Genomic DNA, 16303 nt, shown 5'->3' on the forward strand with positions numbered 1-16303 from the left:
GGAAACAGGAGGAAATGTTTCCCTGGAGGGAAAATGACAAAGTGAGTTAGGACACACTGAGTTGGAGATGCTGTGCATTATTCTGTGATATCCAGTGGGTATTTATTTTCAGTTGAGAGGGCATCTCTGGAGGTGTAGATTTGGAGGCACTGGCCTACTGACAGTACTTTAAATCGTGGAGATAGTGAATGAGACAACTTAGGAGATGCAAGAGTGAAGAAAGTAAAAGGTCAAGGACAGGACCAGAAGACAGTGAAGAATCAAACATAGCCTTTGGCTACGACCATCAGGAAGTCACTAGGAGCCTTGGTGAGAGTGGGACCTTTAGTAGGATAGGAGTAAACACAAGTTCAGTGACTGGGGTAGAGGCAAAAATCTATTCTAAAGACCTTGGCTGTAGAAGAAAAGTACTACCTCCTATAGACAAGGGATGAGGGGTCAGTTGTACGGAGGCTTTCTTTTAGTCATTAAGGTAAAAGAGATTGGCAAATGTTGCAGGCTAAAGATATGGAACCAATGGAAAGGATGAGTTTGATGAATGAGAGGTGACAGAGTGACATCCCTGGAGAATGGGGTGAAGATATCAGCATTTAGAAAGAGTAGGAACATTTCTTTTTGAGTTCAGAGAAAAAGTGAAGATTTGAACCTATCTTGAATAGGATACAAAGGGTTTTAGATTGGTGATATTTGGCCAGGGGCTCTACTGTATTCTGAAACCCACTGCTGCATTTGCACTGAGATGCACTTCTCATGGGTTTCCCAAAGCCAAGGATGTCAGCATAGCAGGGTTACAATTCCCAGGGAACCCACTCTTGGGAGATGAAGGACGGCTGTGATGCCTGACTTTAACTCAAGGGTTCTCCGGTGCTCTGGATGAACCTTCCTTAAAACTGCACAGCAATCTTGGGTGCTTTCACCCAGTCTTCCCTCCCTTTCCTTCACTGGGGGTCAGACTGTATTGTTTGCTCTTCCTGATTTCTCTGCTCCTTTTCTATTGTATCTCAAGAGTTTTTCTTAAAATCCTTGTACATTTAGTCTGCTTCACAGAGGACTGAGACTCACATAGAGAATAATATGCACAAGTGGGTAAAACCAAAAGGGTTGAGCCAGGGAAATTTCGATCCATTAATGATAGGTATTGACTAGAGAGCCCACGAGGGATTTGAATGTGACAATCTAAATGGGTAGCAGGGGATCCCGGTCACTTTCTTGTAGAGGTTTGCAACTTACTGTGATTGCACATCAAACAAAAGGTGGATTCTCAGGTGTAGGCAATCATGATCACATCAAGATGGTGTGATACAGTGATGGGGGTGGTGGGGCAGCCGGGAGATGCTGAAGGGGATCTTAATTATGGGAGTAGGAAGTGAGGTCAGCTACTCTAAATATGGAAAGTCAGCAAGTGGGATCTTGCAAAGTGGAGTTTTGGAAGAGCTACTGTGGGGAAATGAAGAGAAAGCTAGTAACATAATGAAGAGAGGCTAATGGGAAAGAGGAAGAAGCAGCAGGGGCGGGAAGACAATACAGGGCCTCATAGGCCTTGGGCTGGTCTTTGGATTTTGTGTTGTTAAGGAAAACCAGTGTAGGGTTTCAAGCTGGGACACTACATTATCTGATTTACATCCAAGAACATTTTGGATGCTGTGGTAAGAATGGAAGCGAAAGGCCAGCTACAGGCTTTCTTCTGCAGTCGCCCAGAAGAGAGAAGACATGGCTTGGAGGAGGATGGGACTAGTACAGATACAGTCTTCTTTCTCCCAGTAAAATATGAAATCAAGGCATTAACTGAAAGGGAGGTATCTATTTTTTCTGTATCATGGATTATGGCCCACTGTCATCCACTGCTTATGAGAAGCTAACATTCACCAGGAAAGCCAACTGTCTGGAAATTAGGAATATGTATTTCTCTATTTTACCACCCAACTGACATGCAACTTTCAAAGTACTATCTACAGGCACTGGTCAAATATTTCAATTAGGCCAATTTAGCAGGAACACTGCATCTATGTGGATAGAAAAAAAGGTGAAGACATTAAAATATATTATAAAAATTTAAGTTTAAAACTCTAAGAAGAGGGTTAAATGTTTCATTGTATTCTATTTTGAGCATTGCCTATAAAACTAGTCTTTGATAGCACAGTTTAAAAATTTTTACTATGTGTTTTATTTGATAGAAGATATTGCAATACTCAGCTCATCCTCCCAATGAAATAACCATATCATATCTATTTGAACCCATGAATTGCTGCAATTATTGTTTGATGTGCCAGCAGTTGCACTATGCCCTACCAGGTGGCCCTTGGGTTTTCAGTTCTGTCACATTTACTCGTGTGTATGCATGTGTGCACATGCACTTGTAAAGACAGTTCATATAACAAAAACAATTTTACAAATATTTGCCTTTTTAAACAAAAGGTGTGCCATATATTTTTATTAAATCATAGAAAACAGTTGTATACAAATTTTTCCACTTTGAGGAAATTGGAATAGTAAACATCTGGGTAACAAAACGGTTGAAAGATATATCTTGCTTTAAGCAGAAACAAGTTTTAAGTGGTCACATTTATTAAAATTAGAAAAGAGGCTGAAATTATCAGTAACAGGTTCTTGGCTTTTTCCACCTCTAGGCCAAACGAGTACTTCTTATAATCCTCAATTTTCTTTAAGGACGTTTTTTACTAGTTTAAATAGTTTAAAAGACAGTTAACTTGGCCTCTGCACACAAAACCAATTACTTTTTAACCTCTGCAGGGTTTTAGGATACTGAAAATACTAAATTTCAGGAGATGGTCTCTTTCCACAGGGCTGATTAAGCTTCCTTTCTACAACAGCAAACATGTATAACAGTGTGGAATATATTTCAGAATAAGTTAAATATTAAGACATACAGTATGACAACAATGTCCTACTTTTCTTTCTACCAAATAAATTTCAAAGTTCATCCTAATCTTACATATTTATAAAAAGGTGAACACAGAGCGATCCAGTGATAATGAACATACACAACGACCATCAGAACCATGTTATCTAAATGTTTTGGAGGAATATATATAATGATCCTGCCAGAATCATGCTAGCACTCATTTCAGAAGGGGTCAAAATGAACAAACTGAAGTTTACCGACTGAAAATGGGCAGTGGTTTTTGAAGTACAAGTCACCAGTTGCTCTGCTTCTGAGCAGAGATCCAGAGGTGCCACTGTGACATGTCCACACTCACACGAAGTACACAACACAAACACAAGTTAAATATTATCTAAATCAGTTTAAATTAAATTGAAGACCACTACTTTTAAGTGCATATTTTCCCCTTAGCTTCTAAACGCATATCATAGATCAAGAAATAATAAGGAACACAGCAGAGGCCAACCCTGCTTCCTCTGGGAACTCCCTGGAATAACGTGAACTCTCTGGACAAGGGAGGGAAGGATGGTCTCAGAAAGTCATGTTCCTAAACTAAGTCTGGACTGAAGACTGTAAAAAAAGGAACTGAAAATAGAATCTTTGGGATTGAGATCTTGCCCATGGTGACAATCTTTTTCCCAGGATACTTCCCCAAATACTTTTACTACTGCAGGCTTCACTGGAAGCTGCTTCCAACTCCTGGGTCCCCATTGTTGATCTGCAGACCTGAAGCTCTACCAGGGAATGTGTAAACAAATCTGGAGTAAACTGCACTTCCGCAAGTTTTCTGTGTGTCAGTTAAAATCTCCTGCGTTAAGAAAAATTAATAATAATAGGAAGGTCTGCCCCAAAGTCAACTTCCCATGAAGCTTGTCTTTTGCATATCCCGCTGTAGAAAACTAAATAGGTGAATCAAATACTTTTTGCCTGGATTAACCCAAATGGTATTAGACAGTCAGAAGCATTTCTTTGGACTACCTTATTCCTGAATTATGAGAAACATTTGTCACAGCTTTTGGTCTGCCATTTTGTTAATGGAGGTGACTTGGAGATGAGGCCAGGCTCTTGTGCAGGTTGGGATTCTGGCTGTGTCTGTTTCGACTGCGAACAGATGAAAACATGGTGTCGCAGCCTGGCACTTTGCATTTGTGGAGTTGACGAAGGTGCACAGTTTTGTAGTGGGCCCTAAAGGTCCCTTTGTTACTGTATGTCTTTTGGCAGAGGTGACAGGTTATGGGCAACCCAGAAGGCAGGCTGGCAAGGCTCTGGTCAGCCTTCTCCATCAGGACACAGAGAGGGTACTCATCGTCCCCAGGGACAAGGGCTTGTCCTTCACAGTTCCCATCACTGTCCTCCATAAGCACACCTTCCTCACTTGCACCATCGGAGTCCCAGGAAGAATGGCTGCTGCTCTCCGACTTCATGCTCGAGGTAGTGCTCAAATCCAGGATGGTACCCTCACTGGGAGGGCCAGAGTTGTAGTTCTCTAGGCTGGCACTGTGGACTTGGGCTATGGGGTAAACCAGACTGCCCATTCGACTGGTTCCCTTGAAGATGACAGATGTCTGGGATGCTTGCTGTGTGAAAGCCACATCCTGATAGGCCTCCTTAGCCACATCTTTCAGAAGATAGGCTGTATGGAAATGGTCTTCACTGCTCTCCAATTCTTCTTGGTTCAACACCTTTTGGTGGAGGTTTAGGTTTGAACTATGTCTATAAGAGTGAAAAGATGGTTAGCAATGAATTGGGCTGTTGTTTTACAAAGTTATTCTAAGGAGAGCATGGGTACCAAGAAAAGCTTGTGGCATGGGTGAAGTGATGGTAATGGGTTAGCTCCTGTGGATGTACTGTGCATGTAGTGGACACGGCCCTACTATCATTCTGTGCTTGTCAGAAGCTAGCATTCACTGGAAAGCCAACAAGTCTGGAAACTTTAATTTTCACCATCTGACTGACGTAACTTCCTGTAAAACTCATCTCTTATGAACAGCTAATACTTCAACTATTTAGCTGGGACACTGGAACCAAGAGATCCTAGGATAATATCAGTCACATATTACAAAGAAGTAAGCAAAGGACTTTATTTTGATGAAACCTGGGAATATCTTCTCGAGCTGTACTGATATGGTTACTGAGTACCTGAAATGTGGCTAGTGTCATATACCAAATTGGCAATGTTTTGGATATACGGGATCACAGAAGCTTTTATTAAAACTTACTTTACCCGTTTAATGTGGCTATTAGAATATTAAAACTTTCCCATGTGACTGACATCTTTTTATTGGATAGCTCTAGTGTAGAGTATCTGTACATACTTCGCATCACATGTTTTATAGGGGTGGGTGAAAATTTGATTAGAAATGTGTGCATGTGTGTGCGCATGCACATGCATGCGTGTGTGTGCATGTATAGTTCAGTTCATATTTTCAGTGTTTCACCATATACCAGACAGAAGTTTTGCAAATGCAGCAGTATGAGCACACCACTGATCTTCTACCCAATGATTACTCCTAGAGGGCAGATAATGAACATCCATTATGACACATGTCTTTTGCTTATATGTTATCATTTGGTTATGACTTGTAAATCAATGTTGTTCTTGCTTAAGGATTCCCTAACTTCTCACAAGCAAAACCAGCCCTTACTACCAAAGGTAAAGTGTTAAAGGTGACAAAAGAATCATCCCAGAGAAAATACTTCCCCCAATACAGATCAAAATATAGGCCAGGGTCACACTGGGAAAAACACCTAACTGAAATAACTAAGAATATAATTTTCTCCTCAAAATCTCTCAAGATGTGTGTATATGGGAAGCTTAATCATATTTCATAAAATATATAACATTTAACAGTAAAACTTCTTTTATCCATTATGCTTTTGGGGGAGGTATAATCAAAATTATACTCCTAGGTCACCCACTTTGTAAACAGCTCTTCTCAACACCAACTCTGCCCTGTGATTATGTCAGTGTTCCAGGTGGAAGGGGCTGGTATGTGTCGGCAGAAAACCAGACACTAGATTGACATAGAGAGTTTAAAAAGTCAGACAGACACATTTAGTGGAACCTTGTATAGAAAGGCACCTTCTGTAACAAAGCCAACCTTATGCCCAACTATTGACACTAACAGCTAACCTGTAGCTCCTCTTTCCCCTTCTCAAGCCTTAGTGTTAGATGCTATTCGAGTCAGTTTCCATGTTCCCTTTGATGAAAGCCTGTCAGGAGAGCCAGCATCTTACACCCACACACATAGCTCCTGAAACAACCTGCCAATCTCCTTTATTTTCTGATATCTTAATATTTGAAACTGCAAATACACCCTAGATCATGAACCAGACATTCTACTTCCAGGACTTTGCATATCCTGTGCCTACTATTCTTATCTTCCCTTCAATCTCTAACTGCCCCTCCAGCTCTTCTCCCTGATTTTATTTTAGTTGAGGCCAGTGGTTCTCAAAAGTGTGGTATGAGCAGTCCGAGTGGTCCCTGAGGCACTTTCAGGGGGTTCCTGAAGTCAAGAGTTCATAAGTAACTGAGACATTATTTGCCTTTCCTACTCTCATTCTCTCACAAGTGTACAGTGGAGTTTTACAGAAGCTACATAATTACAACAGACTGAATGCAGAAGCAGATATGAGAATCTAGTTGTTGTCTACTAAACCAGATATTAAGGAGATTTGAAAATACGTAAAACAAAGCCACTCACCTAAGGGTATATTTTTAAATACAATTTTATACTAAAAGGTATGTTTACTGTTATTTTAAAGCAATATAATACATTTTTCAGTTTGAATATCTAAATAGCAAGTATTGAAAGTGATAACCTAAGTAGAGAAAAGTTTGCTAAGTATCTGTATCTATAAAAGTGTTGTGAAACCAAAACATCTGTGAGTTGCTGGTTTAGCTATACCCTTTTTTTCCTGGAAGGCTTGCTAACTTCTCAAAGAGTCTGGTTAGGTGCCCTCCTAGGCACCCACAGCAGTTTACATTTCTCCCATTGTTATAGCTGCACTCACCTTTTACTTCTCTGGGCAGGGATTGTGTCTCTAGCACCTACTGCAAAATATTCTTTTTGTTTGTTTGTTTGTTGCAAAATATTCTTAACAAACATTTCTTAGCTAAAGAAGCTAAGCACCTCAGGTGCTGTCCCAATCCCTCCATGGTGGGTCCTGGTAACAGCTGCTGGCAGTACCAGTGGCTTAAAGAGGGAAGGTGAACTGTCCTTACAACAATGTGGCTCTTACCTCTGACTCAGAGAAACAGTGGTGGGCTTGGGCCCACCCACAAAGCCCCATTTAAAATGGTATCATCTGAATCACAGATTCTAGATGAGATTATTAGAATTAGTAGTGTTAAATTAAGAATACAAGATGTTTTCCTATTGTGTTGGGGGGGCTCATATCTATAAATAGACTAGAACATAAGAAAATATTAAATAAATGAAAAGATAGATATCAAATGAAAAAGCATGTTGCATCCAATATGTGTTCTAATTTAGTAGATACCGTAGGCTAGAACAGTCTCATAAATGTCAAGGATAATCTGACTGATATGACTACCACTTTGTAACAACGGCCTATTCATGAACAAACACTCCTCCTCTTGGAGGATGAAGGAGAAGGACTGGTTCACTAATTAGGGTACCCTAGTGGTTTGGTTTAACATCCTAGCAACAGAAACAGGAATTTTAACTAATATCTCCCGTGCTGTATCCTCTTTGCTAAAGACAATGAGTGTGTTCTTATAAGCCTATCCAGGAATGTGTGTGGGAGTCTGTACATTTTTACCCCGTTAACAAATTAGGTATTACAATTTGGACTAAGTTAGGAGTACTGAACTGCTTCAAGTCAAACTTGTTTGAGCAAATGTAGCATTTTAATGTTCTGTGGGCTATTTAGTATTTATCACATTGCATTTCATCAGACAGCTAATCCTTTCGTGAAACGTCCTAGGTCATTTTTGGTATGCTTACTGTTCCACAGGCTAGGGAGAGGGGTGATCTGAGGAGTGGTTAGAGACCCAAGTTCATGACAGAAAGCATAAACAAGATAGCAGCGCCTGTGCTATGCTCCTGGAATAGAATCCATAGGTAGGCATTTTGTAAATAGTTTGCCTCTGTGCTTGTCATGAAAGCCCGCATCTTACACCCATACACACGGCTCCTGAAATAACCTGCCAATCACCTTTATTTTCTGATATCTTAATATTTTAAAAAACTTTAATCAAGCAGATATTCTCCATTTCAAATGTAGATGGCTGACTAGAAATCAGAGAAAATGTTTCATTTGATGGGCTTCATATTATGAAATGGAAATCAGACGAGTTTTGTTAAACTACAGTGATAATTTAAAAAGCACCCTCCCCTGTCCTTTTCAAATATTAATCTTTTGCCCAAGCTTTTAATATGAAAACTAATTCACAACTCCTTACCCTACATCCATGGGGCTAGATGTGTTCTAAGTTTAGAAATTCTGACCTTAGAAAGGCAGAACAACATATATAGTGAAATAAAATGCTAATGTTCCTATAATAAACATATACATTCATTAAAATTTCTGTACAAAATAAAAATTAAAAATCCACATACAAAAGCAGAGTAGAAAATGTTTACACATACTCCCTCATCATTTTAGGTTAGCTTTTGTAGCCAAATATTTTTGGAATTGAAAACTAATGAATTTAGAAATAGGAAAACTTACAGAACAGTGATTCTCAAACTATGGTCCCCAGAAGAACAACAATGGTGTGACCTGGGAACTTGTGAGAAGTGTGACTGTTCAGGCCTCGCCCTAGATCTTCTGAAGGAGAAATTCTAGGGATAGGGCCCAGAAATCTGTGCTTTAAGAACCCTAGACGATTCTTTGTGAAAGTTTAAGAATCACTGCTTTAGAAAAAATGCCAGCAGACGCCTTACCTGTCTCTGCTCCTGCGGGATGGGAAAGTGGCACCGCAGCCCTCCACCGTGCACATGTGCGTTTCTTTGGCATGCATATTCTTGTGATGCATCTTTACACCGCAGGCGTTTTTGAAAGTCTTTTTGCAGATGTCACACTGGAAGCGAGTTTCTTCCTTCTGCCTTGCTAATGCATGCTGACTCACGTGCTGTAGTTCTTTAGAATCTTTGAGACAAGGAAAGGTTATTTCCCTGTTGGATAAAGCACTGAAAAGTCCTCCAGTCAGCAGGTGCTGCTGCAGCTCCATGTAGTCAGGAAAAGGAATGCGGGGCTCCATTCCAGGTGTGAAGTGGTGTTCGTGGCTGTCATCATCAATCTCCCTTGGCACCACGGTCAACGCTAGCTTCTGCTCAGTCTCTCTCTCTGAATTGTGTGTGGCCTGATCGGGGGTTCGGCTCATGGCTCCATGGGACTCAATCACTGATTCGAGGTGGCAGGGCCTTTCTCCTTGGGGGAGAGGCTTCCTTAAGCTTCCTGACAGTGAGATCTGCTTCTCGGGTATTCTGTCTGACACAGGGCTGCAGGCTTCTGGCTCATCTTCACTGACCACCTGCAGGGGCATGTCTTCATCGGAGCTAAGGTTGTGCCTCTTTTCATTAGCAATCTCCACAGCTTCCTTCTCAATTTTGATAGGCATGCTGGACTTGCGGGATTTCTTCTTGGGAAGAACATCAAATGGCATTTCATTGGAAACCAGCTGTTCTGGGATTGAAGAGGACAACAAAGGGAGGGAAGGCAGTATCCCAGGAGTGTTTGCAAGCTCAGCAGGAGTGGCTGGACTGCGGTAGAAAGGAAGGACCGGCTGGACTGTCTTTAGGTTGGGGAAAAGCACACCATTTTGCCCAATGCTCGAGAAGGCTGGTTGGCCTTGGGAATCCTCCTCTGAAACAGTGTAGCTGGGGAGAGGTCTGCAGTCTGGGGACATCACTGTGAATCCTGGACGCTTGTAGCTCTCAGAGCTTGCCAGATTCAGGCTGTTCCTGAGATCTTTGTCTCGGTTATTTCTATTCATTGGCATGTGGAGCCGAGGGTTGGGGTTGGCGCTGTGGCGGTTCCGGCTCCTCAGAGAGCTGAACACCATGTTACATCCTTCGATAGTGCACTTATGCTTTATCTTCAGGTGGACAGCATTGTAGTGGATCTTGAGGGTACCTTTGTCGTAGAAGGTCTTCTCACACGCAGTGCAGAACACCCGGCCCTTCTTTGTGCTAAGGCTATTCCTTTCAGGTTTTACTTTGGCCTCAGGGGATAACTGTGTCCTTTCAAGCTTAGCAACAATGCTGTATGAGCTGGAGTCACTTAAATGGGCACTGTCTTCTTTTTGAGGTATAGCATCTGGACAGTTTAAACACTGCTCTTTTTCAATCTGAAATGGTGTGGAGTTGGAAGTCAAGAAGCTGCTGTCGGAGAAAGGCCCGTGGATTTCCTGTTTGGGGTCATGGCTTTGGTCCTGACCCTGCTCCAGCATATACTGTTCAGGCAGTGACCCTATCAGTGCAGGAGGCAAAGGGTTGAAGAACTGAAAAGGCAGCATGAAAGTCATATTGTTTATGAGGTTCTCAAACGGGTGCACACTGCTAGGGCTTCCTTTGTCCACAGGGGTGGGAAGGCTAGCACTCCTGTGGCCACAGCTTTCAATAAAAGCCCTAATATCTACATTTGCTGTGGAAGGGGGTATGATGATGGCCTGCTCTTCTTTCTCCTGAATTGCCATGAGTTCCACTATGGACTTGGTCTCTCCAAAACGAAGGAACTGCTGCAAGGTGGCCACTTCTTCCTCACTGGTCATGATGTTCCAATGATCCAACACCTTTCCTGATGCATCCTAAACCCAAATCAGAATTTAAAAGTATGATCAATTTACTGAACTTTAGTCTTTTCTCCAAGAAAGTAGCAATCTGATCAGGGTTCCTCTAGATGATAGGGAATATTGACACTGATTAGAAAAAGACGTTCCCTTGCTTGCAGAGTTCAGCCCCTGGCCAGAAACTCTGTGAAGAACATAAACTGCACAAATGTAAGTAGTGCTCCTACAAATGGTCCAGAAGAGAGAAATAAAATTGTATTACTCAAACTTAAGGAAATTTGGTTATTATATTTTATCTTATTTCAAATCAATTGGTTGTCTTTTGTTAGGCATAATGATTTTCCCCACTAAAATTAAAATATGTATTATTTGAACAATAGCCACTTTTTTATCTAGAGACTATAGATGAGGCACTCAAGCCTAGATTTAGCTCAAGTATTCATTTGCTGCAAGTTTAATAATCTTCCCAAGCAACTACCATCAGAAAACAAATGAATCTGTATTGATCTATTGCCCATGTTCACAAAGCAGAGCTGTAATTACACTGGAGTGTTGGAGATCTTTCAAACTTTAGTAAGGCCTAACTTTTCCCCAAAATGACAATAAATATTTTATCACAGAACATGTATTTGATGGCCTACTGAGATTTTTCACAGTGCATGTAAGAGTTTTAAGATGATGAGGAATGTAACATCATAAATTTTTCATGCACTAGAGAGGTTCAAGGTAATTGATTCCATATTTTTAATCCTAACACTAGAAAGTAAGATTATTAGTATCATTAAATATTGATCTATGTCATAATGTAAGATTATAGTGCTACTCTACATAAACATTTATTTTGAGACTGCTGGGGGGTCCTGCACTAGAGGTGAGCAAATGTGTTTCCAGAGAAAAATTACAGGCTTTAGAATAAGGCAGAAGTGGGTTCAAATTCTGGATCGGCCACATATTTCTGGAATGACTTTCAGCAAGATATTAAAGTACTCTGAGCTTCTGGTTTTTCAATTGGAAAATGGGGATAATAAGCCTACCTTATAAGATCACTTGAAGAACATCTGTGTTAATAAATGTTTGTTTTTAGTGTTCCTTTAATGATACAGTCTATGTAAGGCTGAAGTTTATGTCATTCATCTCGTATTTCATTGAATTTTTAGCTGATATTTTGCTGGTGTAGAGGCAAGGAAAAAAAGTGCTATAGGTGTTTCAAAGGAATAATATAATTCACTTCAAGGAATGTGTTATTTGTTCATAAAAACACCTGATATCTTCTTTGAATATGAAACATTCAACTTTATACCAACGACATGGTGTAGGAAAGGTTAAATTACAAAGAGAAAAGAAGGGATGAAGAGTACAGAGCACTGGATGAAAGAAGAGAAAATAGGAGGAAGCCAAAAGAGAATTGTAGGGAGGAAGAGGGAAAAACAGAAGAGGGGTAGGAGTAGGGCTGGGAGAGAGAATGAACAAGTACAGGAATACAAATGTCACTTGAAGTGGAGCCTAGGAAGGCAAATCAGCAGCAGGAAGGCAGAAGAAGTGGCACAAAAGTGCTCACTTGTTTGCCATTTGGTTCTGTAAATTTCCTTTCTAACGCCTAAGTTCTCAGTAAAATCTGACACAGACAACATCTTGTGTCATTGGGTAATCTGGGGATAATAAAAGAAGCAGAAGCAGCACCCAACTTGGGGCAAATGGTTTGCTGCTGAAGAGGTAGCTTAGTGAAACCCTCACTGGAGAATGTGTCAAGCTCCCACAACCTGACAGCTATTTTGGGGAAAACATGGGGCTCCCTAAGGAAAGGAGGTGGGGCTTAAGTCATTAGAAAAATATTAAAGGGAAGGATGACCACTAATGGTCGGATTACTGTTAGGCAACTGGGTTAATCTGTTCCAAGGGTACTCATTTCAGGAGACACTAGGAGAAGAGTACCTGCAGCACATATCCACGGATGTAATCCTGCAGGGTCCAGTCCAAGGCATGGAGAATTTGGAGCACCTCATCTTGCTTTAACACGCTGAAGAGTCGGTCCAGGAGGATTTTCAGGCGCACAGGGATGGCCTGGGTCCCATACAGCATGAGGCTGCTAATGTCAAACACCACATTGGACTGGACAATTTCTACCTGGCTTGTTGGATACATGGGGGGAATCCTCAGCTTACTTAGAGCTGAAAAGCAAATTGAAGAAATATTACTTTGAAAGGTTTTTATTTTAGGAGAGACACTGCACAGAAAGCAGACTAGGGCTGATTCTCAGTTATCTGTTTCTACAGAAAAAACATGAATACACAAATGACTAATAACCTTAATAACTATTAAGCTTCAAGTTACTCATAGGAAATTCTAAAATAAAACTGACTGACCTAAGACTGTTCTCCCTTTCCTATCCCTAAGGAATCATACTGTTACAAACAGCGAAGGTATAAGGAAAAGGAGGAAACACAACAGCTAATCAAGAGGATGAACAATTAGGAAGCAAAGATCCTGGCAGTGAAGAACCTGGGCTTGGGAATCTAGGAGATTGGGCTGGAGCCCTAATCAGCTGCTTTTTACTTATGCTGCCCAACAGATTAAGCCACCTAAATCCAAACTATGGCCACCAGCCACATGTGGCTATTCATATTTAGATTAAAACTAATTAAAATTAAATAGTTTATAAATTCTACTCTTTGGTCACATTAGTCACATTTCAAGTACTTGGTAGTTACAGGGAGCCAGGGCAGAGTTGTCAGATTTGGCAATGAATAAATTTAAGGGATATACTTTCACTAAAAATGTATTGGGACATGCTTAAACTATAGGATTAGAGGCTGCTTAGTTGCACAGAATATTTCTATTACTGCGAAAGAAACAGCAGTGAAGCACCAGTTTCTACATCTTTAGAATAGGGTTAATAAGCCATGATATACAGTTGTTAAAATTCAGCGATAACTTATGAAGCTGTTAGTCTGTAACCCAGCACATGCTAGAAATTTACCTGTTAGCTGTTATCCTTAGATATTAAGCCATATTCAGTTCCCAAGTAACGGTAAGTTATTAAGAGGGCATACTATAGACCAACACAGGGCAAAAAAGTCAGTTACCATGTGCCACCCATCCATGTCTGCACTGCTCACACTGACGGTGGTTTATTTTCCCAGGTTTGAAGCTTTGGCAACTACAGTTCAGAGTACAGCCGATAGCCTGCGAAAGAGAATAAAAAATGTCTGTGTAGCAATGTAAGTGCTGTGTGGAAAATAATGGCATTTAGGAAACAAAAGATATTCTTCCATTCCACAGCATTCGCTGAGCATTGAGTATTCACTCTGTGCCAGATCCAAAGGTGTGTGCAGCACTTTGGAAAGATGAGCAGCTGGGCCAGCACTTGGGAGACTATGAACATATTACATGGATATTCTACATGGGTGTATGGGCAAAAACATGAGGACTTATAAGAAAAGATTATGGCTTGGAAGTTACTTTCCAGCTCTGTTATGTAATTAAGGATATAAAGTCAACAGTCATTTTCACTAAATCTCTTGAGTTGACCAGAACAGCAGCTCTGAAATGGTTTCAGAAGCCATGCAGTAAAAGGAGGAACAATTTGAACTGAGAGCAATCCAAGCATGGAATTTGTTATTCCAAAAAATGTGGTAGAGGCTGAAAATACTTGAGAACATTCAATGGCTGGCTAGGCTGATTCTCTGATCACAATCCTTGGACCACGTGACTGACTTTCAGGGACAGACAACTGGACAAGACCTGCACTGATGCCTCAGTTGCCTGTTATAGTGCTGTGTTTAGGTTGATTATACTAAAATAGAGCTGAAACAGAATACAGAGATGTTTAACATAGCTCTAGTGTTAAGAGCAAAGCCATATGGGAGTTTCCCCAAAAGAGACAGAGGCTTGAAAAATATAATCTATTATTAAAAAGTCTCAAAGGAGCTCTATCAGTGAGATTCCTGGGAAGAGGTACTGGGTAGAATCTATATGATTCAAGAAAGGCTTGAAAATAGGCAGTGTGTGTTATTGGAGGAAGGCTGAAAAGACTTACAGTTATAGCCTTAAATCCCTAATCTAGCATTTGAGGAACCATGTTGCTTTGCATGGAGGACAAGCAAGGGAGAATTTGGCTAAGGACTTGGGAAACTCACTTTAAGAAGTATAAAACCAGTTTTCACTGAAAAACCAGTTGCTGGTAGGGCTGCAAAATGGTACAGCCACTTTGGAAGATACTCTGGAAGCTGCTTAAAACATTAAACGTAGAGTTACAAAATGACCCAGAAATCCTACTTCTCAGTATGTAGCCAAGAAAACTGAAATCAAGTCCACAAAAAATGTGTACATGAATGTTTGCAGCATTATTCACAATGGCCGAAAAGTTGAAACCACCCCAACATTCATCAATTGATGGATGAATAAATAAAATGTGGTATATCCATACAATAGAATAAAAAAGAAATGGAAGAACTGATACGTGCTAATAAAAAGACATGAAAAATTAATACGCGCTACACCATTAGTGAAACTTGAAAACACTTTAAAACATTGTAAACTTTAAGTGGGTGGATTATATAACATACAAGTTTACAATTTGTGATTTTTTTTTAGTATACTCATAGTTATGCATCATTATAACAATTTAATTTTAAACATTTTCATCATCTCCAAAAAGACCCTCGTGTACGAGTTTTAATAGACATGTTTTCATTTCTCTTGGGTAAAGTCCTAGAAGTGGAACTGCTGGATTACACACAGGTACATCTCATTTTATTGCCTGTTGGTTTATTGTACCTCACAGACACTGTGTTTTTTGCAAATTGAAGGTCTGTGGCAACTCTGTGTTAAGCAAGTCTACACAAACCATTTTTCCAATGGCTCAGATGATTGTTAGTATATTTTAGCAGTAAAATGTTTTAATCAAGTTATTTACATTGTTTTTAAACACTATGTTGTTATACATTTAATAGACTACAGTATAATATAAATACTTACATGTTCTGGGAAACCAAAAAAAAATCCATGCGATTTGCTTTAGTTTGACATTTGCTTTATTGCAGTAGCCTAACTGAATTCACAATTATCTCCAAGGCTTTTTGTAAAGCCATACAATATAATACAGAGAACTTGGTTTATATAATCCTAACTCTGTCCTACTTTAATTAAATTAAGCATTCTCCAGAGGGGGTGGCATCATCCCCAAAGGAGTGAAAACTGGTTCTCAGGGGCATTAAAAAATGCCACTCTTTTTATGTATAAAGCACAGATACTCCTATGTAAACATATATGTATATATACATATACATATATATAATTGTGTGTGTGTGTGTATATATATATATGTGTGTGTATATATATATATATACATATATATATATATGATAGTGTGATAGTAAAAGTTCATTGGCACAATTAGGAAAAAAAATTTTAAATCTCCTCTGGTGTGGGATGTAATGTTAAAAAAATAGATTGAAAAATACTATTTTAGTGCCAGAATTTATTTTACTTTTCTGTTACAAAGTTTTTACCTGCATATGCACATACAAATATTTTAAGTATATGAACACATACATCTGTACATACATACTTTAAGCATTATTATATAGTTACCTTGAATGGAAGTTGAAGGCTAAAAGTAAGTAGTGGTTTACATTACACAT

The 16303-nt window shown here is 39.8% G+C and overlaps 1 protein-coding gene across 1 annotated transcript; it reads right to left on the minus strand.

Annotated features, from left to right (window-relative positions):
• Positions 1–3593: 3593 nt before the first annotated feature.
• On the minus strand, positions 3594–13952 carry Bnc1 (basonuclin 1). The gene is made up of 4 exons (XM_010621175.2): positions 13745–13952; positions 12594–12829; positions 8815–10679; positions 3594–4615 (listed from the first exon to the last, which is right to left on the minus strand). The coding sequence occupies exons 1-4, from the start codon at positions 13905–13907 to the stop codon at positions 3934–3936; spliced, it is 2946 nt and encodes a 981-aa protein (XP_010619477.1). The 5' UTR covers positions 13908–13952; the 3' UTR covers positions 3594–3933.
• Between the last annotated feature and the right edge of the window lie 2351 nt (positions 13953–16303).

Source organism: Fukomys damarensis, unplaced genomic scaffold (genome assembly GCF_012274545.1).
Source record: "Fukomys damarensis isolate Sample0158 unplaced genomic scaffold, DMR_v1.0_HiC HiC_scaffold_7, whole genome shotgun sequence".
Lineage (NCBI taxonomy): Eukaryota > Metazoa > Chordata > Mammalia > Rodentia > Bathyergidae > Fukomys > Fukomys damarensis.